Consider the following 26,436-nt stretch of genomic DNA (forward strand, 5'->3'; position numbering starts at 1 on the left):
CAAACAAGATTTGACATGAATATTTTATTCTTAGCGGTCTCTTTCTGCTATATACCATATAGTTTTGCTTAAACAAGCTTGTAGATAAAGCATACTCTGTAAGTAATTCTATTTTGAGAGACTATCATCATAATTAATCTAGGCATACTAACCTAATAATAAAAAGTATTAGCCTTTACTTAGCCATAATAGAAAATAAATATGGCTACGAGTATAAGCATGCCTTTCTGGCACCAAATTTCAGTTTTGTCGTTTCTTTAGGACATAGTGAAATGTAAGAAAAACATGCTAAGGAAAAGCCTGACTTGTCTATAAACTCAGTCTGCGTCCTGACATCCTTGCCTGATTTTAATTCTGGACTTGAGAGATCCAGTGGAATTTATTCTATTATCTTCATTACTGGATTAGTGTTACTATAGAAGAAACCTTCATTCATTCAACTAGCATTTATTTACCACCTACAAAACACTCCTGAGCTAGCCACTACAGATACAAATATCAGTGGATCATGTGTATGCCCTCAAGGAGATCAGAGTCCAGTGGCAAAGTAGAATGCAGATTATTCATGAGTGTCAGAGAGAATTACTATTATTGTAACAAATATTAAACTGTAGTTAATGGTGTTCATTATGAGATATTAAACAAGAAGTATACTGATGTCTATAATTTACTTTAAAATACCCTTAAGGGGCACCTGGGTGGCTCAGGCGGTTAAGCGTCTGACTTTGCTTCAGGTCATGATCTCACAGTTCATGAGTTTGAGCCCCGTGTTGGGCTCTGTGCTGACAGCTCAGAGCCTGGAGCCTGCTTTGGATTCTGTGTCTCCCTCTCTCTCTGCCTCTCCTCCACTCATACTGTTTCTGTCTCTGTCCCTCTCTCTCAAAAATAAACATTTAAAAAAATTAAAATACACCTAAAAGAAGAATGAAATACACCTAAAATACCTTCTAAAAGAAGATGAATTAAGAATGGATAGAGGGATGGAAAGCAAAACACATAGGTATGTTCTGTAACAAATATAGTAACATATTAATGATATGATCTAGGTAGTGATTATGCAGGTATTTACTGTAAAATTATTTCAACGTTTTTGTATGTTTGAACTTTCCATAACAAAATGCTGGAAAGGAAAAGAAAGCAGGATGCTTACAAGTGAAATTATGGAGGAAGGAGTGCAGTTGCTAGTTATGGCTAGTTTAGAGTAAAAACATGAGAGAGGTTGGCTGTTTTAGGGTGAAAATAGGGTAAATAAATGAAAATCAAGGAATTGAGAAACCAGGGCATGGAACTGGAAAATTCATTTACTTAAATCTTTGTAGATACTGAAATCATCAAAATTTTGTATTTGTTGTACTACAGAAAGGTATAGTTAACCACTGTTTAAACCTTCAAGGAATGGGAAATTGGCCAATAATGAGTGACACAGTCTGATGGGAAGCTTCAGTGCTAGATGCTTTTAGGAGGGAGAGAGGGTCAATGTTCTAGATACAAGAGAAAGGAACAATAAGGGAATTCATTCCAATTTCAGGCTCAGGGGCACAAGGGCCAGAGGAGAAAAATTAGCCACTACTTGAGAAAGTTACATGAAAAATAGTGTAGGGTACAACCAAGTCCTGGCTAGAGGACAAAGGTAAAGGAAATGTTTAATAAAGAGTTTGGGGGCACCTGGGTGGCTCAGTCAGTTGAGCGTCTGACTTCGGCTCAGGTCATGATCTCGCAGCTTGTGAGTTTGAGCCCTGCATCGGGCTCTGTGCTGAGAGCTCAGACCCTGGAGCCTGCTTCAGATTCTGTGTCTCCCTCTCTCTCTGCCCCAACCCACTCGCATTCTGTCTCTATCTCTCTCAAAAATAAAGAGACAATAAAAAAAATTAAAAAAATGAATTTGAAGGGGCGCCTGGGTGGCTCAGTCGGTTGAGCATCCAACTTCGGCTCAGGTCATGATCTCATGGTTCATGAGCTCGAGCCCTGTGTCGGGCTCTATGCTGACAGCTCAGAGCCTGGAGCCTGCTTTGGATTCCATGTATCCCCCTCTCTCTCTGTCCCTCCCCTGCTCCCACTCTGTCTCGTCCTCTCAAAAACAGACATTAAAAAATTAAAAAAAAAAAAGAGTTTGAAGTATATTTTGATAAGGACAAATCACAAGTTCCAGAGGGTATGCTAGCAGAATTTAGAAAATGAAATTGGGAATAGGGGTAAAAAATAAAGTCAAATGAGCCATGAGTCCAAATAAGGATGAGTCCAGATCTTCTGGTGGGGGACAAAATACACAGGAATCAAAAGTGTGATGGGTCTCAGAGACCAACTGGGTGATGAAGTTCTGAAAGATGGAAGAGGAATAAGAGTCGGGGATATCTTGCCAAAAGCATGCAGAAAGAGTAGATATTTATCAGGTAAACAGGCAGGGAAGGGATTTCCAAGCAGTGGGAATAGACTGAGCAAATGCTCAGAGGATCTTAACAGTAGAATGTTTCAGGGATTACAGGTAGTTGAACACTTGTGGTGTATAAAGTGCAAAGGTGAGAGTTCTAATGGTTGAAGCAATACACAGAAGCAGGGTGTTATATGCCATGTGGGGTTTAAAACTTATCCTGTAAGAGGTGTGGAACCACTGAAGAATGTATAACCTTGTAACAAAGATTACCTTGGACACAGTATGGCCTGAATTGGATGATATCACTCTAGAAACAAAAAGTCCAGCTAAGAGGATTGTTCCTAGAGCAGGTGATAAATGATTAATGCCTCAGCTATAAATGTGGCAGTAGGGATGGAGAAGCATGGAGAGACATGAGATGTCTTTAGGAAAAACGACCAAGCTTCAGGGGGGAAAAAAAAGCTACAGCAATTTATGCAAAAAGCAAGATAATGGGAAAAATTCATAACAGACTCAGGTATCGGGGATGATCATGGAGCCAGTAATACACAGCAAGTAATGGATATTGGGGGGATTTAAAGGAAGCGAGAAGGTTTTGATTAGAGAAAGTATAATAAATTGCTTTTGTAACATGAGCTTGAATGCAAATGTGAATGTGTATGGTAACATTTGGGTTACAGAATCAGAAAGTGAACAAGGATTGGTAAATAGCTTTTAGCAGTTTTCAACACTGAACTAAAATACTGAATTGATCATTTGCTGCCTGTCCACTGCTAGCCCAAACATTACAATCAAAGAACACAAATCAGTATGAAAGAAGCATGAAAAACAAGGGAGACTTATAGGATTAATTATTATGAGAGATTTTCACTTGAAAAATATAACATTCAATAAGTTAAAATAAGGAAATAGGTAAAAAAAGTGTAGTTCTGATCTGAACATTTTTGATTTAGTAATGCTTTTTTATAAGTCTTTATTAATTTGAGAGATACAGAGACAGCGTGAGGAGCAGAGGGGCGGAGAGACAGGGAGAGAGAGAATACCAAGTAGTCTCCATACCACCAGATGTACAGTCTGATATGGGACTCAAGCTCATGAACTGTGAAATCATGACCTGAGCTGAAACCAAAAGTCAGTCACTTAAGTGACTAAGCCACCCCGGCGCTCCAGTTAGTAATACTTTCAAGAGCCATAACATTTTAATTATGAGCCTATTACTATTACATCTTGATATATTATGGAGGCAACAAAATGGGAAGCATGGTCTTCACTTAGAATGGTTGCAGAGTTGAATCAAAGAAAGCTTAATGTTATTCCAGTACCTTTGCTTGTATCAACCTAGAAATTCACACATTTCCTTTATCCCACAAGCACTGATGACCTAATTTTTTGGCTGTCACACCAGAATGGTGCTATTCTGAAAACCTCAGTGCAAAGCCAATGAAAAATGGACTTAAACTCTAGTAAATACATTAAATATGTATGACCATTGGAAAATCTGTCTCTTCAATTAAAAGTTTAGCATCATTTCATACATGCATTTAAAAAATTTTTTGGCAACAAGTTCCAATATTCTGAGGGCATAAAATATCTTTGATAGTAGATCCAAGTAGAAATCAGTTTTTATTAAGAATATACAACCATACATTGTAATTAATTCCTATATTTAAAAATATGATGAAGATTTCTTGTGTTAAAAATGATAACATGAAAATTTAAAGTCCACTTCCTGAAAAGTGAAAAAAAAATTGTCACATTTACCTGAAACAGAAAGGCCATGTCTTTGCTGTGGAAACTGCCTTGCAAAAATCTTCATAAGGTGAAATTCATATCTAAAACCATAGTTTTACACTTCTTTTTTGACATAAAATTATTAAACATGGGTGATTCATCATTCTTCCAAATTCATGAGTCCATTTTTCCCATTTCCATTTAAATAACAGTATTCTAGACTAGATAGATAATCTAGTACACTGTCAAAATTATAACCAAAACTGACATTTCTTAAACTACTCTGTCATTACTTGGATTTGACATACTAGAAGGAATAAGAAACATTTGGAGTTCTCCAATGAAATATAACTTCTTTTCAGACTTTTTCATGATTTCTGATTACATACTTTTGTTCTACCTATTCAACCTTGCTGATCTGTCTCCACTGACATGGCACACTATTTACACTACTGCTCTTTTGGCCGCTCTTACATTCGCAACCTGAGGGTGGGGGAGGTTTCTTTCATTTCTTTATTAGTATTTCTTACATTGATGATTGCACATATGCTAAGATATAATTCTGCTTAGCTACAACCAATATAATAAAATTCAGGCAACTGGAAGAATTGTAGTGTTTAGAGTCTGGTTGTAGCCCTGCAGTGGTACTGCTGAATCTCTACTTTGAAAATAGAGAAGGTAGTTTTTAACATGGCAGGCTGATGATGCTGACAAGCAGTTGCTATCCTTCCATCTAACATTTCTGACAAGAGGTATTGTTCATGTTTAATTTAACCACTATTAGAATTAACGGCCTTTTTAAAAAAAATTTTTTTAATGTTTATTTATTTTTGAGAGAGACAGAGACAGAATGCGAGTGGGTTAGGGGCAGAGAGAGAGGGAGACACAGAATCAGAAGCAGGCTCCAAGCTGTCAGCACAGAGCTTGACGAAGGGCTTGAACTCACAAGGTGTGAGATCATGACCTGAGCCGAAGTCGGATGCTCAACTGACTGAGCCACCCAGGTGCACCTAGAATTAACGGTCTTTTTATCATCCAAATAGCAAAACTGGAACAACTCCATTTAAAACTGGGTTCTATTCTAATAAAGATATATACAGAATTTAAATCAGCATATAATCAAATATATATAATCAACCACATCCCCAAAATCTGAAACAAATTAGGTCACCCCAGAATAAATTAAACACTGAGCACTTCAGTATTTTAAGAATTTCTTCCTTTCACATCTTTCTGTTCAAGTCTTGTGTAAATGGCTCAATGAAAATAACCTTTGGATTCTCCAACTCTTTTAAAGCAATTATCTTAGGCCCTTTGACTTTACAATTGATCTTGATTTCTCTGAATCCTACAGCCTATTGTCTCTAACGTTCTTTCCTTTGCCTCCAGTTTTCAGCCCAGCAATTACTTCCAGAATTTAGTAAAAGAACTTGGTTTTCCTGTTTTGTTTTGAACTTTTCAGTGTCTTAAAATACAGTTGGTTCTCCCTCTCTGAGTCTTTCTATACTAGTTCACTCTGGGCAATTAATATGTCTGATCAAACTGCAGCCTAACTGCAGCCTCTCCTAGCAACCTGACTGGTCTGTGAATCTCCACCTCAAGATAACTCGCAGCCCTCTGCGAAAAAACCCTATTTTTTCCTTAGGATTTTCGTTCCTGTTACTTTTTCTGCTAGGAAAGATAGGAAGGAAGGAAGGAAGGAAGGAAGGCAGGCAGGCAGGAAGGAAAAACCATCAAGGAGCAGTAACATTTCAATTTGTCTGACTGTACCTAGGAAAAGAGAAAGAAAGTTGCTGAGCAGCTTACATGTACCTTCTTATATCACATGACCTACCCTTACTTATTCCCTGACCACCTGGTCAACAGAGCAGGATTAAGAACCCAGATAGCTAGATTTTTTTCCCCCAAGGTTGGTGCTTACTTTCTAAAAGGGTATTAAAACAAACAAAAAACAGAAAACTCCTTAGTCAACTTTTTTATTATGCTAGCAAACCAATTCATTTTTAAAACTGATAAAGGCTATCAAGTATTTATCCCACCTCTTCTACACGATCATATCCTAAGATAACAAAATAGTTGAGAAGGAAAAGTTTCTCTTTATAGAAGCAGGATACCGCCTAAATAAATACCAAATAATGCACTTAAATTATCACCATTTTTGAACCATTAAGAAATTAATAGAGCTAGATAATGATCAAAATAGGTACTAATTTCACAGAGGAGTCAAATACCCATGTCTTCGAATGGAAGTACACAATCTTACTGATGAAGTGTTTTTATTTTCAAGAGTTAGAGTCCCATTCAGCCTCCAGATCTAAGTACCAAATCATAAGAAACATCAGGGTTAGAGGACAAATTAAATACCATGACACCATGGTATCTAGGAATTATTTTAGTTCTTAAAATAAGACAATAAAATAATTTTAAAATGCAAATACTCATAAAATACATCCTGTTGTGCAGAAGAAGTATAATTAATACTGACATTGAGAACACTAAAAAAAAAAAAAAAAGGCAGGGAGGACATTCATCTCTCAACCTTGAGAGAATAATAGGGTCTGGGATTACACTCTGTTGTAAACAACTTGAAAACTGAATATATGGAATTTCATATGTAACTTATATATAACTTTCATATATTAGGTAACAGGCAGCACAGGGCTGTAATCCCTGAAAGAAAGCAAACAAATGAATATAGATCTATTTATGGTGTTTTTCTAACCTGATCTTTAATAGTTTGAAACAACACTTTGCTTAATCAAAACCTAGGATACCCTCCAGCTGTAGAACACAAAAATATAAGCATTTTTATAGGACAGATATATACTAAACAACAAGAAAAATGACTGGGAAGGAAAGTAATACATGAGTAGATAAGTGAACAGAATTTTTAAAAATATGATTATCAGGGCACCTGGGTGGCTCAGTCGGTAAGCTTCTGACTCTTGATTTCAGCTCAGGTCATGATCTCACAGGTTTGTGGGATGAAGCCCCACATTGGGCTCTGTGCTGGCAGCTCAGAGCCTGCTTGGGATTTTCTCTCTCCCTCTCTCTGCCCCTCCCCCGCTTGTGTGCATGCACATGCACTCTCTCCCTTTCAAAATAAATAAGCATTTACCATTATCATTACATCAGACAAAATCAGGTTCACCTTATTGTTATATAAAACCCAAATTTACAGGGGCTCAAACACCTAAGTTTTGTTTTTTATTTCTTTCACTCAAGGAAAAGTCCAGATTTGGTATAACCATTCAATGAAGTAGTTAGGGACCTATATTCCTTCCAAATTTTGAACTCACCATTATGTATGTGGCCTTCATCTGTATATTTTTAAATAATGCTGGAGCCCTGCCATTATGTCAACATTCCAGCCAGTGGTAAGGAGGAAGAACAGGAGGTACATTCACTTCAACATAAAGTGTACCTACAACTTACATTTATATCCTTTTGGTCAGAGATATTGGTAAAGGAGGCTAAAACAGAGTCTGTATTCTGGATGGCTAAGTATATTTTTAGCTGTCCTACCTTAAAATCCATTAATGATTGCTTTGCAGTATCAGATGAGGAAAACAGGTAATGGAAGGAACTCTCAATCTCTGCCACAATTATAGAATTACCAATCTAGAGACTGGGAACTGGAAAGCTAACTAGACTGAAACTGGAAAGCTCAGCAATCAATATTTCCAAGCATGAAAAAAAAGTAAGACCAACTAAAGATAAGGTACGGGGGAATGCAATAGTGAATAAAGAGGTTAGTGGCCCAGGAGTTAAGTCTATGCATGCTGAACCCCTCAAAGACCTACTTTGATCTTTCACTGGATAAGATTTATGCTTTTAAATAGAAGAAGTGACAAGTAGGAAACACCTTAAATTACCCTTGATATATAATTCCTTTAGATTAATTAGAACAAAATGAGGGTGTTCCACTTCATGCAAGATGTGTGGGATGGACTTCAAAAGCATTTGGTGTACAGGGACACCTTTTATCTGACGGAATTAAGATAGTCTACATAGAGCATCCACCCACTACCCTAGTTCTACAGGTAAGGATCCTGAGATTCAGGAAAATGAAATGACTAACCCAGGGCCAGAGAGCTAATAAGTTTTAATACTAGTACAACTGACCCTTGAACAACATGGTTTACAATGAGAGGGTATACTTACACACAGATTTTATTCAATAAATACAGCACAGTGCTATAAAAGTAATTTTTTCCCCAATGATTTTCTGAAAATTTTCTCTCATTTACTTTATTCTAGAAATACAGTATATAATACACATAATGTACAAATATGTGTTAACCAACTATTATTAGTAAGCCATCCGGTCAACAGGCTATTAGTAGGTAAGTTTCTGGGGATCAATTTCATAAGTGGATTTTGAATGTGTAGGGGTTGGTGTCCCTACACCTACCATGTTATCAAGGGTCAACTGTACTAGATATAGAAACATTTTTATTTCCATTACATGGATCTTAAATCTAGCTAAATATTGTCTTGGCAAAATCTAGTTATTCATCAAATTTTAGCTTGCTCAACCTTGAAAAGATCTCACTCAGTACATCAATTTAGAATTCTTATATTCAGGATCTATGCAACATTGAGTCAAAAAGCCAGTTTAACCTACAGTCATTCTGTATTACCTAAATTCTACATTTTTTTAAGGATTTTATGTGTATGTGTTTTGTTTTTTTTTTTTTTTTGAGAGAGAGAGCATGTGAGCAAGGGAGAAGGGCAGAGGAAGAGAGAGCGAGAGAGCGAGAGAGCGAGAGAGCGAGAAAGAGAGAGAGAGAGAGAGAGAGAGAGAGAATCTTAAGCAAGTTCCATGCCCAGCACTGAGCCTAATGCAGGGCTCAATCACACAACCCTGGGATCATGGCCTAAACCAAAATCAAGAAGTCAGACGCTCATCTGACTCAGCCACCCAGGCACCCCGAGGATTCATTTAATCCATTGCTCAATCTGCCATTTTGCTCACACTGATGCAACTTTTTATTCATCTTTTACTATTAATAATAGTCTTGGGTATTCAGAAAGTCTGACTCTTTTCTGTTTAAAATGTTCTGAATACAACCAGGTACTCAGTCTCAGCCTGCACTGCTACATAACTCTGGGGGACAAAAATCACACAACAGTCTTAGTAATAGCCTGGGTATTTTGCTAGATGCTAGAGAGTAAAATAGGTAGCCAAACTACCCCTGGCACCTGCTGACACTAAGCTTAGAGTTTAGTAAGGAGACAGATACTAAACAAGCACACTATTGGCCATATAATTTTGAAAGTTATTTAAAGAAGATAACAGGTCCAGTGAAAGCACACAATAAAGACTTTCAACAAAAGTTTACTGAATAAATTTTGGGACATAGATCATACAGCGCGACTGTTAGGACTGGTATGAAGTGAGATGGTAAAGTTAAGATGTATCACATTGTCAAGGACCTTAAATGGAAGCTAGGTGCTTATACTATGCATAACAAAATGTATAAACAAAATGAGCCATTAAAGGTTATAAAGTAGAGGAACTACATAATCTTATTTTTTAAAATGTTTTTAACATTTATTCATTTTTTGATAGAGAGACCGAGCGTGAGTGGGGGAGGGGCAGAGAGAGAGGGAGACACAGAATCCAAAGCAGACTCCAGGCTCTGAACTGACAGCACACAGCCCGACGCGGGGCTTGAACTCACGGACTGTGAGATCGTGACCTGAGCTGAAGCTGGACGCTCAACTGACTGAGCCACCCAGGCGCCCCTACATAATCTTATTTTTGTTTTGGAAAGAACACTGATAATAGCGAGTGACATGCTTATGCTTGGCTGTAAAACTAAAATCAGGAAGCAGGTTTGCTGGCAATTACAAGAGTTCAGGTGAGAAGTAAAGAGGGCCTCAATGTTAACAGTGACACAACGGGAGCAGGAATGAATTGGAAAGACATCTCACAGATACTTCTGAGAGATGGGTGGCTAATAATCTACTAAAATATCAGGGATAAGAACATAAGAGATTATAGTTAACCAAATGTTTCTTGTTTAGATGACTGAGACTGTGCCAGTAAATAAGACAGAACAAAGAAGTACGGTAAAAAAAAAAAAAAAAAAAATCAGAGGAGGAAAAAAGCAGCTCCTGATAAGGTGACCTGCTCTGAAACTCACAGGTTGGATTAAGTGTTACTACACATCCATCTCATATTTACAGCGAAGCTATGATCTGCTCGTGGATGCTAACAATCTCACCAAACATGAACATCAAACAAAGCAAAGCTGAGACCATAACTAAGACAAAAAGATAATCATCATGAAACCTACAAAATACCAAATATTCCCCTCCCTCAGCCAAAATGAGTGACTACTACTTATTTACCAAATGCAGTTTTATCCTCACTCCCTTCCAATACATAAAATTTATTGAGATACCTAATCATAGATTTTCCCTCTGCTTTCTGAAAATACCCAATATACAGCTATTCCTTGCTTCCTTAGATCTTCTCCAAAATTACTCAGACTAAATCCAAATCCTGTAAGTTCTAACATCCCCTCAGTGAGACATCCTACACTTCACTATGTTGTACATTCTTCCACATTGCAACAAGTAATAGTCCCAACTTTTCAAACCATAAGTGTGCTTCACTGGCCTTTGACTTGAATCACTGACATAGCAATGAGCCTAATACTGAATATACAATCTTGAAGAAATTCTGGGTGTATGAGACAGTTGGGTATTGAGTTTTAGAGTTCAGATAAAAAGAAGGATCAGATATATATGCATATTGGGGACTTACAACTTTTATGACAATATTTCCCAAAGTAGTATACAAAGTTTCAGTAGATTCAATAACTACAACACGATATGACTTATGCTCCAATGAGACTGGAAAGAACTAATTTAAACATGATTGAGAGGGTTCTTTACATTAGAATTATCATAGGATTTACTTTACATTATGAATGTTACTTTATATTATGAATCATACAAATTCTAAATGTATTTCATTAGAGAACCATTTTCCTAGCCAGATCTATCAATGTGAAGTTTTATGCCAAATGTAATTTGGGAAATGTTTCAAAAGAAAGTTGAAATATTCAGGGTAGATGAGCTCCCTCAATGAGTAAAAATACACCAAAAAGGAAAAAAAAAAAAAACAAGAATATAATCTGTTGTAAAACACAGGCATCGTTAACAGTCAATTTATATAAACTTTAATAAATTATATTAGAAACAAAGGCAAAAGAGACCCAAAAATAAAAATGGATAACATTCCTAATCTTTTTACTACATCATACTATCACCTATATTCCTGAGCTTACGACTGATTGATCTTCATGGTGGATTCCATAAAATAGTGTGTTACTGCAAATCTCTTCTGATCTCCACCCCACTCAGGGACATCTCCTTAGCAGCTTAAAAGAGGTAACACTGGGGGAGCACTTACACTTCGAATAAGAGCAAATACCACAAATCAGGGCTCGCTTAACTGTTTTATTGATTGACCCTAACCTTATGACAACGAAGGAGAAAATTTTAACAACACAGATTAAGTTTAAAAGTTTGCTTTGTCTACGTCATTCACTGTGGATAGTGCAATGTTCTTCCTGTAATCAAAAACCATAGCCAATTCAGTGAGAAGTGCTCTTCTCATTTATGAACAAATGAAGTTTCAGCATATATCTTCACTACTTTCACTTTCATCTACTCACTAATGTAAATAAAAATACCAATCAATATTCATGTCAGAATTATGCTCATTCCTCAACTGAAACCATACTTTTTAACTACATTAATATACTACAAACCTGAAAATTTATTACTAGATATTGGTCTGTCAGAGTATTCAATGATAATATTATTATTTTTATTTTCAAGCTTGAACTTCTCTGCATATTTATCAAAAACTTTATACAAAATTGATCTTCATATATTCGTGTTTAATAGATAATATAGCCATATTTGTCCATTTCTCTTCATTTATAGCTCGAGAACACTTTCAGTTAATTTTAATGTTGATGTTTCTTTCACAAGAAGCGACGTGTACCTATATGCTACTAGTCTAAGTCTTAAACCTTAGAAAATATTTGGCAGTGAATCATTATAATCTCATTCACAATAAATTCCAGAAACTGTAATATTATCCGTGTCTCTGTTTCTTCAGGATGTATGCTAAATGGTTCCAGTTAAAAATATTTCCACTAAAATATTTTCACATTAAAATTCATCATAAACTTCTGGTTTATCATAATACTGGTTACAACTACACATTTTTTTCTTCTGCAAAAATCAGAGAAACTGGCTGAAGGATAACGAAACTTATTTAATCCACTGTTTCAAAGCAAGCGTCCATTTTTAGTGAAAACCCTTGAGGCATTCACCTATTGCTATTCTGCTCTGCTAATGGCAATGTAATACCAGCATCTTCTGTTGTTTCTTCTCCCGTTCTTCTCTGAAATTTGATTCTTTTTTCTATGTGAATGTCCGTTCTCTTACCTTTTTTCACTTGTTGGTGTTGCATGGTTCATATCACTTTCCACATTTCCTGTATGCCTCTTTTCAAGAAATGATTTTAAAGCTTGGCATTTCATGGTACAACATTCAAGGATGATTCCAGCTTTCTGCAAATTTTTAATCTGATACACCTCATCTAAAACTTCACATCAGAAAAAAAATAGAGAACTACAAAATTCACAGCTATTATTCTATCATTTACTCCAAACAGCTATTAAATGTGGGAATATATAGTATCACAGAGACTGCAAATCAGCTGTGTTGAAAAGTGTGCTCAGCTGATTCCAGACAATCACAAACTTACTACCGAATAGGTATCTGAGACTATGTGTATCAGAGGCCAATTACATACCTGGCAGTTCTCCAACTTACTTTCATATAAGATACGTTTATTAAAGTTAATAAAAGTGTGGTAATTTTCAGGCTTACATCTACATTTTTTTAAACTTAATAGTAAAACTGTGGTAATTATTTAGAACAGACAAAATATTTGTTCAGTGAGGAGAGTTTTATCACTTTTTTTTTTTTTTTTTTAGCATTTCTAGTGCATGGTGATAATAGAAGCAGGTTGACTTTAGTCAGGATTGTAAATAATTTTAAATTTTCTCCAGAAAAATTCTTGCCCCTTCCCTCATTTCTTGCATCCAGAGCTGACCTCTCCCATACCCTGGCCCTTGCTTGGAACTTCCCTGCACTCTAAACTAGTTGTTACAGACATGAACACAGGCAGATCTCAAGTCCAGCACTATCACCAGTGGGGCTGGGTAATTCTCTTGAATCAGTAGTATTCACATGACCAAGGTAAGGTATGAAAAAGTCTAGCATGAAGCAACCTCTACATAGTCCATCTATTTGGCAAGGCTTCTAGCTTAGACAATGATAAATGTGAGAAGACAAAAGAGGAAGGGGGTCACTGGCTCAGCCAACACATTCAGGTGAGTCAATCCCGGCAACAGAAAGGGGTGATATCTCATACTGTGAACAATCAAAAGTATAGTGAGCACCTGAGAGGTCACTGGTAACAGTGACAAACACAGTTTCAGTGGAGTGGTAACAGGGAATCAAACAGCAGGGCTTTGAGGAACAGCTGAAAAGTGAAGAAGCAGAGATAGCACTTTAGAGAATCTTGAGTAGGAGTTGGGGAAAATAACAGAGCTTCTTTCTCTAACCCTAATCCTCACGAGAAACAAAACTGGTATTCCTTCAAAGAGAGGCTAAATGACCAGCTAAAGGCAACTCCCCAGCCTATACACTTTATCACTCTCTCGGCCTCAATGGACAAGTGACCGAAATATCTGCTACAAATAAAAAATGTTTTCTCTGAACAGGCTTTTACACCATTCACTTTATTCTGTCCCAAATTTCCATCTCATTGTTTAAATATAACTACAGCAAAATATCCTTTAAATATTACTCAGTCACTTACAAATGTATAAATCCTCAGGTATTTCGAGACCTGCTTCTCCCAGTCTATTAAGATTCATAAAGTATGATTTTTGCCTTAAAAGATTTTGCTTCACTTTTTACAAATTTCAGTAATTTTAAGAGAACTATCATTTTAAGGGGTGTGTTGGGGAAATACACTTAAGAAATTTAAAAGGTTTTAATTTCTATGCCTAACAATGTTTTTAAAAACTTTAAGAAAGTGTGACAAATCCTTTGTATTACTTCATGAAATACAATGTCTTTTGCCACCTTGCTTTTATATGACTAATTTCCTTTGCTGAGAATTCTCTCCCTATTCTATAGCTGCCTATTTAAGGGCCACGCTTCTTTCAAAATAGAGCTCAAAACCTATCTCCTCTAGGAAGTCTTCTAATCAAATTTTCTCTCACTTCCCTGTAATAGTCTTTATATGGCACTCAATATAGTTGGTCTTGGCCTTGGAATTATTAAAGTCATTATTCCATAAGTCCATGGTAAACATGGAGAGCACAACGACTTAATCATTTATCTCCTAATGAAACCAGTACACCGGTTTGCACAATAGATGCTCCACAATGTAGATTAAAATGAACCACAGCCATAAATTTAAAGTGAATATACAGGGCTTTAATAATGTTTTCTCAACTTAAATCATTACAGGCTTTGTTGCATAATCTTGAGCTTATCTTGGGTTAACTGGAAACTAATTAAAAAAAACAAATCATATATAGGAAGGGATTTATAGTTTATAAAGTGTATTCAGTCTTTAATTACTGAACAATCAATAAATAATTAGATGAATGGGAAAGAATGGCATGGTAGTCATAAATTATAAATGTAGTTTATACATTCATATCATGGAGTTGTTACAAAACTGCCACCAATGATTTTATGTCAAGAGACTTGGATTGCCCTCTTATTACCTCTCTGACCTCAGGAATATTTGTTATTCATAAGACACGACTCCCTCTTGCGTACTATGCCTATCTTACAAAGTTTCTGTCAAGATGAAATGAGATAATGGAAAATAATAGCAGTTTAAATTATTGAGAGGTAAATATTCATTAAGAAACTACACTGTCTTTTTGCTTAATCATCACAACAATCCTATGAGGCTGATTATCATTCTCATTTTTATAAGGGAAACTTGTCACAGAGAGCTTACATAACTTGCTCAAGGGCATACAGTTATTAAAAAATGGAATTAAACTTTGTTGTCAGATAGTCTGACTCCAGAGCTAAACCTCTTAGCCAAAATACTAAATTGCTAACTCAGTGTCAGCTCATTCCCTGAGATTTTGTAAAATTTGATTATGTAACATTAACCAATTTTTTTTCAAATTTTAGTATCTAAAATTCCTAAAATACAAACTTTTCTTTAGATTTCCCACAGATATAATAACAAATCTATTCAAAACACTCAATAAAAATTAAAATAAAATCTAGGCAAAAAGCAATCTGTTAGAGGATTAATTTAGTAAACACATTGGCCTAGGAACTTGCGAATTACCTGCCTTCTATATACTAACCAATTACGCTCTTCAGTGTGTGTGTGTGTGTGTGTGTGTGTGTGTGTGTATTTATATATACATACACATAAAGTTGAATCTTAAAAAAACCCATTAGCAGTTCACCTAGAGGGTTGGTTGTTGTTGGCAATTCACTTCAAATCAAAAATTAAAAACTGAGCAGTTAATCTTAGTCATTAAATACAAAATCTGATGGATTCAACTGTTTTCTTTCTAATTTAAAAAATGTTGTCATAAGCCATTTACTTAGATTGCTTTCTATACATTTCCAAAGTTTTTAAAGGTTTTACTTATTTATTTTAAGAGACAGAAAGCATGAGCGAGGGGCAGAGAGATAGGAGGGAGCAAGAATCCCAAGCAGGCCGCACACTGCCAACATAGAGCCCAAAACCTGAGCCAAAGTCTGATACATTTAACTGACTGAGCCACCCAGGTGCCCCTACCTTTCCAAATTTCAATTGTAGTGTCAAATTTGGAGAACAACACTGCCATCCAGGGATAGAGAACTCAAAGTGCAGAGCCATAAAACCAAAAACTTAATGCAGTAGTTAACAGTTGGCACTGAAACACCTAGCTATACTACAATCTGCTGTGAGTGAATTACTAACTGTTCAAATGTAATTTGAGTACAAAATCATCAGATTATAAAGATTATAAATTACACCACATTTTTAAAAAGTGAAAGGATTCCCCAAAACTTCTCTTTTACCCACTCATTCAAGTAAGAGAAAGGTGGAGCATTACAATCACCTTGTTAGTACCAGCCCATAACTTTCTTTTTTTAAAGCACTTCACTAAGGTAACATTAATCTACAAAAAACTGTACACAATTAACACACTCAATAACTTTGGAGGTAAGCACAATATATACCATGAAGCCATAACCACACTCTATTCCATTAGCATATTCATCATCTCCAAAAGTTTATCCTGCCCTCTTTAATGCTTTTTTTTTTTTGAGGATAAAACATTCAGCATAAGAACTATCCTCATAGCAATTCTTAAGTATATGATATTGTTAACTATAGGCATTATGCTTCATAGATATCTCTAGGACTTATTCATCTTATATAATGAAATTCTGTACCCTTTGACTAATACCTGTCCGTCCACATTTCCCTCACTCCAACCCCTTGCAAACGCCATTCCAGTCCTTTCTTCTTTGAATATGACTGCTTTCAATTCATAATGTACATATTTAATGTTGTATTTGTCCCTCTGTGTCTGGCTTATTTCACTTAGCAAATGTCCTAATATCAATTGTTACCCAATATCTAACGATAGAAACAGAGATCAATGGGCACGTTAGATAAGGAAAAGATTGCCTTAAATTTTTTTTTAAAAGTCTTTAGAGAAAGCATGAGTCAGGGACAGGAGCAGAGAGAGAGAGAGAGAGAGAGAGAGAGAGAGAGAGAGAGAATCTCAAGCAGGCTACTGCTCAGAGCAGAGCCAGATGCAGGGCTCGATCCCACTATCCTGAGATCATGACCTGAGCCAAAATCAAGCATCAGATGCCTAACTGACTGAGTCACCCAGGTGCCTGGAAGAGATTACTTTTTAGGTAATTTTCTTTTCTCAAAGAAAGTGGCCTCAATTGTGTCCTCTACCCCTACTCCAACCTATACATTGAAGCTAAAATCTCCAAAATGTTGGTATTTAAAGACAAAGTCTTTAGGGAGGTAACTAAGATGAAATGAAGTCATAAAGGTAGAGCCTGAATCCAAAAGAATTGGTATTCTTAAAAGAAAAGCAAGAAATACCACAAAAGTCTCTCTCCAGGTGTGTCCATTCGAATGGCCACATGAGGACAAAACAAGAAGCGGCCACTGCAAGCCAAGAAGAGAACTTCAACCAGAAACAAACATGATGCCACCTTGATCTTGGACTTGTACCCTCCTAACTCTAAGAAAATAATTTCTGTTGTTTGAGCCACCCCATATGTGTTATTTTGTTATGGCAACGCACATAGACAAAAGTAGTGTGATTTGACAAACTCTTGAGAAACCTAAAAATGGAAAACTTGATTCCCATTGAACATGTTGTTGGATCCTTACTTCCACTAATTGGAACACTGTAATAAAGAGGTAAGAGGTCTCACAGTAGTTGCTTTTAATGATAATAGAATTGTTCTTTCATGTATCTGTCAGCATTTAACTGACCCAGGTCAACACTTCAGGAATAAAAGGAAGAGGTGTTTTCATGTGTTGCTTTCCAGAGAAACTTGTACCCTGATTAATACAAATACATTGTTATTACTAGAGGAAATGCATGTAGCTTAAAAGAGCAGGTTAGTAGAATCATCTTTGCAAAGAATCAAGATAATTTTTGAGATTGTACCATCAAAAGGGGGAAATGGTTTGACTTGTTAGCGATGTATCAGGGACAATGGAAAACTACTAGTAGTTTAAAATGAGCATCTAAGGTTGCTAAAAGCTTATAATGTATGAGAATATTTTTTACAGAAGAAATTTCAAGTCAGACTATTGTAAGTAATATAAAAAATGAGGTGCTGATGAAAAAAATCAACTTCTGTTGGGAGTTACGGAAAGGATTCTTTAAAAGGACAGATGGAACTTAATCCAGTCTTGAAAAGTAGCCATTGAGAAAGCAGATCTGGCATGTGGAAAGGCAAAGGAGAGAGCCTGGGCCAAGAAAAGGTAGAAAACAAACCTTGAACCTGAGAAGATTGAAGTGTTGGACAAGAGGAGTCATCCAGAGAAAACACTACAGGGCCTTTAAGAACTACAGACAAACTTCATATTAAGAATACATTTTCTGAATTATTATGGAATCATAAAAACACCTTGTCCCAAGTTAAAATACATATTTTCCATAAAGCTCTACACTTATCTTTAAGATGCCCTTTCCTATGTACTTATGTATGGAGTGCCTACTACCTACCTAGGTTGAAGAAGCCATTACATTCCAGGAGTTCAGCTTTAATAAAGAGAAACAGATGACTAAGGAGACAATTACAATTTAGTGTATGGCTTATTAATGGCAAAACTACCTTTGTGCAACATTATTCAAAGAGGAAGTCAACCATCAATGATTTGTGCCCAAATCACACAATAAACTAAAAAAAGAAAAAAAAAAAACAAACAACCACAATACAAGTCTGAGTTAATGTAATTTGAATACAGAATCATCAGTTAAGAGCACGGACTCTGGACACACCTGTCTTTTTTGGACAGAGGCGTCTAAGGAGGCCTAGCTTAAATGTTCTTTCATCAGTCTTGAAATTGTCAATTTTATCTGTGAATTTGAGTTTTGTAAGTGAAGTCCAGTGTGACAATGAAACATATCTCAAGGGTTTAGTCCTGGGTCATTTTTGGTCTTGCCTCCCACATATTCCAGTTGGATTCTGTGGCTTCCCACTTTCCTGCCTCTGCTCAGCAACTGCTGCCATCTTGTTACAAAACATGCATCCCACCCTGAGTCCTGGGGTACAGGTCCCAGGCACCTGTAAAGGTCTGCATTAGATTCACCAATATGCCTGTGCTTGACAGAACACTACATTACATACCAAATAAAAACAAAGGACAGGTCAAGAAACACCACGCAAGATATGAAAAAAAAAGAAAAACACCTTTTTCCTACTTTTTCAATGAGGGGTCTTACATTTTCATTTTGCACTGGGCTCCGCAGATTTATGTAACCATTCCCTCAGTGCTGTGGCAGTGGTTGGCCCCAGCTAGGAAACTATGGGTAAGACACTTGGCTCCTCCGAAGTCAGTTTCCACATCTGTAAAATAAGAATAGTTCCTATCTCATCGCATGTCTGTATTTTGGAGATAATTCATGTAAAGCTTTTGCCCCAGCCTCTGACCCATTTTAATGATCAATACTACCAGGTGTTAAGTATTAATTCAAAGATTATCTAATTCAGATTTACTCCTTAACGTCTCTTCAACCTGCAGGCAAATACTTCAGTCATTCCCTTAGGCAGTTGCAAACGTGCTTTTAAAGTTTTCCTCAAATGTTCAATTATTTGTTTCCTTTTCTAAAGGGAAAAATCTATTTAAATCTACTTAAACAGCTATTACTATTATATTAGTATTAAATCTATTTAAACGTTCGTTACCTAAATTCAAACCTTATTACACTATGCAGAAAAAATAGGTCCACGCTTCAGCTATAGTATGAGCCTGGGGGGCGGGGGGGGGGTGCGTTGGGGAGAGCTGCATCTAATTAGGGCTCCTTGTGAGAAGCGCAAGAATGTTCACAAACCCCGGTTAAAAATTCGGTGCAAAAATTGGTCACTCAACTGTTCCTTTCATAAAACGTCTTTTCACTCCCCACTGGGACACAAAAACAAGGTATTTAACAGCCGAGCCAAGTCTACCAACAAATATAATAAAATAAATAAGCATCTTAAAAAACTTCCAAATTTGCCAACAGTTCGAGCCTCCTCTGAACCACCTGCGCAGGCTCGGTTTCCATAGGAACGTGCAGTTCCGGCGCGTAGCCCTTCACTCCGGAAGTCGTTCTCACTCACTTCCGTTCTGTCCCTGAAAGAGTCAATCTCCCTTCTCCTCAAGCGTCGTCGCGGAAGGTTGGTCGGTGAGTTTTGGGCCACAGAGCGTGCCGTAGAGGGGCGTGGCGACGCAACAGCGATTTGATTCGCAGAGTTCACGTGCTGGTCGCAGCGCTTCTTGAACCCACCATGGCTCAACAGGGGAGTCTAAACCTCAATAACGAGGTAGGCGCCGAGGTCTGCGAACTTGTGGGACTGCCCTTTAGTACCCTCCCTCCCCCCACGAACGGGTCTTTGGGTCTTTCTGACAGGCGCGTGGTCTCCTGGGGGCGAGGGTAAGGAGTGCGGCTGAAGGAGCCGCTGGATGGGCCCAGGCAGGTTTACCGGAACTCGGAGCCTGGTCACAGTAACTTCCCTTCACGGTTCCGAGGTGGCTGAAGCAAGAGACCTGTCTCTTGCCCTTGCGCCCCATGAATTTTTATCTCTGAGACGTTGGGAGTATCATTTAATCTTTATGGTAACTGTCCGCGTTTGTAAAACGAAGCTCTTGATCCTACTTTCTTCGCAAGGATGTTGTGAGCAGTTAATTGGAATATGGGAAGTGTTTGCACGGTGCTGGACAGCTAATAAACTCTCATTAAGCGTTACCTGCCTTTTATCGGGTGCTGAAAGTGAAGGCGGGAGGTTAAGAACTCTAGTTTATACTAAGAGATTGCTGATCTACAGTGAGATCGTGTCGATTGTAAGGAGGTACACTCAATACCATGTTTCTTACTGCAACTACTGTCCCATTTCTCTCCTTTCATTTACAGCAAAATTTTGAAAAAGAGTTGTTTATACTTGCTGTCGCTAACTCCCCTTCTCTCGTTCTCTCTTAAATTCAGTCTGAAACCAGGTATTTGCTCTCATCACTGCTAACGTATCGTGTCTGTGTCACTAGGCTACCATTTCTAGCGCTATCCCCTTTCCAGTTTCTGGTTCTATGTAAGGAATCATAAGACATCTGAAGATTTAAAGTAAGCTGGAGAAGCAAGAATCAAATGAGGACCTCCCAGCTAATGCAAAGGAGGTTTTTTATCCTGTATTCAGTGGCTCTGTGTTTGCTATGAGCGTGATCTACTGTTCACCTTGCACAGTTGTGTGTAGACATACTTTCTATTTTCAGGCAACCTGTAGGTTGCAACTCAGATAGGAAAGGGTAAGCAGCACCCGCTTATGGTATAGAATAATGCCCAGAAAGACAAGTAGTGCAGAAAAGTTTCCAAAGAAGGCTAAATGAAGTGGTTATTCTTTGTCTTTAAGGATCTTAGACTGGCATTGCAGTCAGTGATTCACTGAAGGGAAAAAGGCATTCCAGGCAAAAGGACTGGTGTAAACCAAAATGAGATGGTAGTAGGGACCCCCTTGGGTAGTATAGGGCTAGGTAACTCTCCATTGATGAGAACGTGTGGATGAAGTAGGAAATTAAACTAAAATATATTACATACTGCCCTACTTCCAGGTTAATGAGTCTAGATTTTACTTGGCAGTGGAGTACAGATACATTGAAGGGGGAAATCCTGAAGATCTTAGCATATATTTGTAAACATACATTATAATTTAAAATAAATGGGAGGGAAAATTTACAAAAGGAAAAACAAGCATAGAGTTGTCCATATAAAAATGAGAAATATCCTGAAATTTAAGAAAGACAGCCAATTACAAAATATATATATATATAGCAAATATGACAGATAAATGGCTAATGTCATTACTGTTAAATAGTAGTTAGGAGAAACCGTCTCATAGAAAATTGGTAAAAGAAATGAAATAACTCCTCCAAGGAAGAAATGTATCAGAAAAAGAGTTCACTATCTTAATCCCATCTTAATTTTTCGTTACCATCCCATCCCAGTTCAAGTTACATCTCTGACCAGAACTGCTTACTAGCCTTCCAACTATTTTCCTTGATTCTTCTCTCCCTCTAGTCTGATCTCCATAGTGCAGCTAGAGTGAGTGCTCGCTTCAAAATAGAAATCTAATCCCATGACTCCCTTGCTTACAGCCTATTTGATGGCTTCATGTTGCTTTTGGTAAAAATCTGCCTAAACAAGACCAGTCCCCTCTCCCCCTTCTAGTACACCACTGCCTCCCACCCCACACCCCACTTCAGCCTCACTGGCCTTCCTCTACTAGGAAGCGTCGCACTCTTACTCCTCCTTTGCGCGTATTCTCCCTTGTACCCAAAACTCCTTTTCTTCTCATTAGTCCATTTCATATTTCTACTTCACTTGTTATTTTCTCAGGATAACTGAGTTTGACTTTATCCTTTTATCTCTTCTATGAGCGTTTGTAACTCCATTTACTTTTCAGCTCTTATAATAGTTGCTTAGAGTATGTGTGTGTGAATGTGAGAGAGGTTTCTTATTTCCTCCATTTATCTGGAAGCTTTTTGCTCACCATCATATCTTCACTACCCATTTGTTCAGTGAGTAACTCGAGCCATCATTTTTATGATTCTTAATAACTTAGATTAGCTCTCCCTAACTGAGATTTAGGAATTCAGGGATCCAATAACTGCCTGAAATTATGTGTAAATTGGTGTTTATATGTGTGTCTCTGGGCGGGGGGAGGGGGGAGTCCACAGGTTTCAACAGATTCTCTCTCTTTTTTTTAACTTTACTTATTTTGAGAGAGAGAATGTGCGAGCAGGGGAATGACAGAGAGGGGCAGAGAGAATCCCAAGCAGGCTCGATGCTGTCAGCCTGGAGCCTGACACAGAAATGAATCCCATGAACTGTGGGATCATAACCTAAGCCAAAACCAAGAGTCAGACGGTTAACTGACTGAGCCACGCACACATCCCAGATTCTCAAATGTTTATAAATCTCTGGTATTATTTTTGCGATATTGATACTCATTATCTGTGCAAAATTTTTAAGGCTTTTTCTTTTAATAAATTATGTGGCCATCTAATTTATAGCATGTTTAATTTTCCAAAATATCTTTTGTGAAAATAAAAAGCCTGCCTGCACAGGCACCTATTGTACTGACTTGCATTGTCTTCTACCCTTAATGTTTTCATTCTTTTCAAAAATTTTCCAAGGAAAAAAGCTGACATTTATAGACGACTTCCTGATTCTCAGTTCTTAAAATAATGTTTATTCTTTTTAAGTATGTAAAATCTTCCCTTTTTAATTTTACCTCTATTTTTCTTTTAAAAAATCACTTTATACTTCACTTTATGATTATTTATTAAATGTTTTATTTTGACCTGTACTTTATGTGGAGTTCAAAGTGAGACTATCTAACTGACTTCTTACAGCAGCTTCCCTGACTTTAAGCATAGTACCTAGTTTGTACAGTTAACAATGAGTAAATAGTGTTGGGCAGAGGACAGTATGGATAGCTCAACCTGAGGTACTTCATGTTCACATGAATGATGGAAATCTCCTAACTGTAGACTTTTTTTTTCTCCCTCTCCATTGAAGTGGAGAAAGGATGCACAATTGGAAACAACAATGCCCTAGCATGTAGTAAGTACACAATTTGCAAAACTAGTGCTGGATTTGCTCCAGTCATCTCTTTCTTTAGGCAGCAGTGACATGCACAATCAGAATTAGGAGGTGAAACAATCTCATTATGAACTTTAATTCCATAGGGGGGCCAAGGGCCTTTATGTGAAACAGACATTATTTTGTTTCTGATAGCACATTACCAAGAAGCTCATTAGAAAATTGCTTTCTACCTCCTCTTAGATCCTAAACATGAAACAGAATTGCCAGAGAACAAAGTGATTTGTCTCCATGTATTGTAAAAGATAAAAATGTCAAGAACCTTGTTTGTATGTGCTTTTGAAGTTGCAAAGCTTCTATTTCATAATTGAGTGTGTAGTCCTTTTTAATATTTTTTACTGAAATAGTAAATGAGGGTCTGTCTAAAAGAAGGAACTGTTTTCTGTTCTGTTGTTAAACTATTCTGAGAAGTTGTGCTAGGTGGCAGCATATGCTCAATGATTAAGTTATAATCACCAAGTATTCTAGAATTTTTAAATTGTTGCTCGTCAAAAATAAAAAAGTATAATTCAACAGTAAATTATCCAAGCGGCCAAATTAGAAGTCCTCTGTATAATTAATACCATAATAACTAATAATAAGTTATCATATCATAATTAATTGTATCAAATATGAAATTGTTCAGTCATATGGAAAATGACATAACAAATGTCCCTATAATCTCATTCTTGTGTTTAGCAAGTGTCAATGTTTTGCCATATTCTAATGCTTAATTCCACTCACCTTCTTCTCTGTTTCAGAAGTAATTATTATTCTTTCAGTGTTATTTTATTATCTATATGTTTAATTTAGTAGCATATTTACCAGCATGTATTATGTTACGTGTACCCACAGTGTTTACGTTGTATATTTTTATACTTTACGTGTGTTACTGTATTAATGCAGTGTCATACCACATGTATTATTCTAAAAATTACTTTTCATCACTTTTAGAGTTTACTCCTAATTATACTTGCATATGTCCTGCATTGATTTAGAATACCACATTGTGCTTTATTTATATGCATTATTTTATGTCTAATGTAGCATTTTATAGGAAGGCTGCTGTGAACGGTCCTGTGCATAGCCATTTCCTATTGTTGGAGATGTATCCTCTGGATAGATTTCCTAGAAATAGCATTTTTATCAGGTGTTGCCAGAGTTCCCTCCAGAAGGAGTACACCAGTTTGTAGTCCTCTATCAATAGCACGTGAGAGTGCCTATTTCCTAACAGCCTCATGGACGTGATGTGCCATGATTGTGTGTGTGTGTCGCGGTCTGATAGATGGGTAATGAAACACAGGTATGCTCAGATTTTTCTTAGCACTGCAAGCTCCCCTAGAGCAATACAAGGTCTAAGGAGCAATTGTTTTCTAATCACTCTGGGATTTTGTTATAGGCTAATTTAAATGCATGACAAAGTCAATGAATTACCAAAAGATGCTGGCTAGTAGTCTGGTTCTCAGGTAGCTAACAAGGGTCAATTCAGAGTAGTATTTACTTTTATCTTGGGACCGTAGTTGCTCTCAGCTTTATATATCAGAAACTTGGTATCCTTGTCATCCCAAAAGTATAGCTCACTCTTTCAAAAGCAAATTCACATTAACCATAGCTTATAAGAGTCTGTATAAGTGAGAAAGCTAGTTTATTAAATGTATCTAATGTAGGACAGTAATGCTTACATTGCAAAAGACTCTTTCACTGCTGACCTCCACTGGCTGCACACAGTTCATTGTTGGGCTCTGATACATGTGTCCCCATAATTCAGTTATTCCAGTACAAATTGGATTACTCGTCTCTGAACTGGGAAATCTTCTTTGGAATCTCCTTGAATTAGACACTGCTAGCTTTTGCTCTTTGTGGCTCCCTTTCCTGTGTTTATGTTGATTCTTCCCCATGTGCCCACATGTCTTTCCTCAAGCAGGTGTATTAGCTTTCCACTTAATTTAGTTATGATCTTATTTTTGTACTGTCTACCCAAGAGTTGACCCAAGTTACGTTAATGTGTTAAGATTTTACCAGGTAAACTGAGAGCATCCATATGCCTAAATTCTCATTGACACCTCACTTTGAGCATATGCATCAGATATATGTGTGTGTGTGTGTGTGTGTGTGTGTGTGTGTGTGTGTCCTTTTCTTCTGCTCTTACAAATTAAATACATTCTTTTGCTGCTTGGAAGCCCTCAGCTTGGATTTGGCAGTCTTGCTGGTCATGACCTACAGATTTGTCCTTCAGTTTCTTTCTTCAAGCTCTTTCCTTTTACTTTTTCTCCTTTTTATTTCTTCTTTGTCAACACATTTCATTTCCATTATTATGCCTCTGTTTTCTCCTTGCTGTCTTTACTTCTCTTTCCTTCCTTCCCTCCCTTCCCTCCCTTCCCTCCCTTCCCTCCCAGACAGTATCATACTTATTTCACATTTCTAACAGTGATAGTTCTGCTTGCTTTGGGTTGGGAAACCCAAGAACATTGCCCTTAAGTAGTGCATTGGCCTTCTGACAGTATTGAATGTTTTAGGACTATTTGTTGACTTGTGGGTTTTCTTCAACCAACTTCATAATTCCTAGGTGCAAATGAATTTTGCATTTGTAAAAAAGAGGCTCATGGTACCTGTTTGTCACTTTTGCAAAAATAAAGTTAAGTGCTTGAAGAAAGTGAAGTGCTTGAGGCAAGCAGTTGTGAGAAAAATAAAATTATAATTCCATTGTTACATAAAATGAATGTACTCAGTTTTCTAATATAGTAATGACATTTTTTTATAGCTTGCACAGAAATCCTGGAAAAGTCAATACGTTAGAGAAGCATTTTTTGGTTTTGACATGAAGCTGCATACGTAAAGCATTCCCTTTTCATTTAGAATTCCCTAATGCAGTAA

The 26,436-nt window shown here is 37.0% G+C and overlaps 1 protein-coding gene and 1 long non-coding RNA gene across 3 annotated transcripts in view; one reads left to right on the top strand and one right to left on the bottom strand.

Annotated features, from left to right (window-relative positions):
- Positions 1–19,975, bottom strand: part of LOC125168180 (uncharacterized) — a 71,718-nt gene extending 51,743 nt beyond the window's left edge. The window contains exons 1-2 of the long non-coding RNA XR_007153038.1: positions 19,821–19,975; positions 19,174–19,297 (exon numbers count right to left, since the gene is read on the bottom strand). This is a non-coding gene — a long non-coding RNA (uncharacterized LOC125168180). The remainder of the gene's footprint in view (positions 1–19,173; positions 19,298–19,820) is intronic.
- A 150-nt stretch (positions 19,976–20,125) lies between these two features.
- Positions 20,126–26,436, top strand: part of SRFBP1 (serum response factor binding protein 1) — a 67,622-nt gene continuing 61,311 nt past the window's right edge. Inside the window, exon 1 of one of the 2 annotated variants that reach the window (XM_047863901.1) lies at positions 20,126–20,254. In XM_047863901.1, coding sequence (XP_047719857.1) covers positions 20,219–20,254 — 36 coding nt within the window. In that variant the 5' untranslated portion in view covers positions 20,126–20,218. Of the gene's footprint in view, positions 20,255–23,526; positions 23,545–26,436 lie in introns of those variants that run through there. The other variant, XM_047863909.1, reaches the window with a different exon arrangement.

Source organism: Prionailurus viverrinus, chromosome A1, assembly GCF_022837055.1.
Source record: "Prionailurus viverrinus isolate Anna chromosome A1, UM_Priviv_1.0, whole genome shotgun sequence".
NCBI lineage: Eukaryota > Metazoa > Chordata > Mammalia > Carnivora > Felidae > Prionailurus > Prionailurus viverrinus.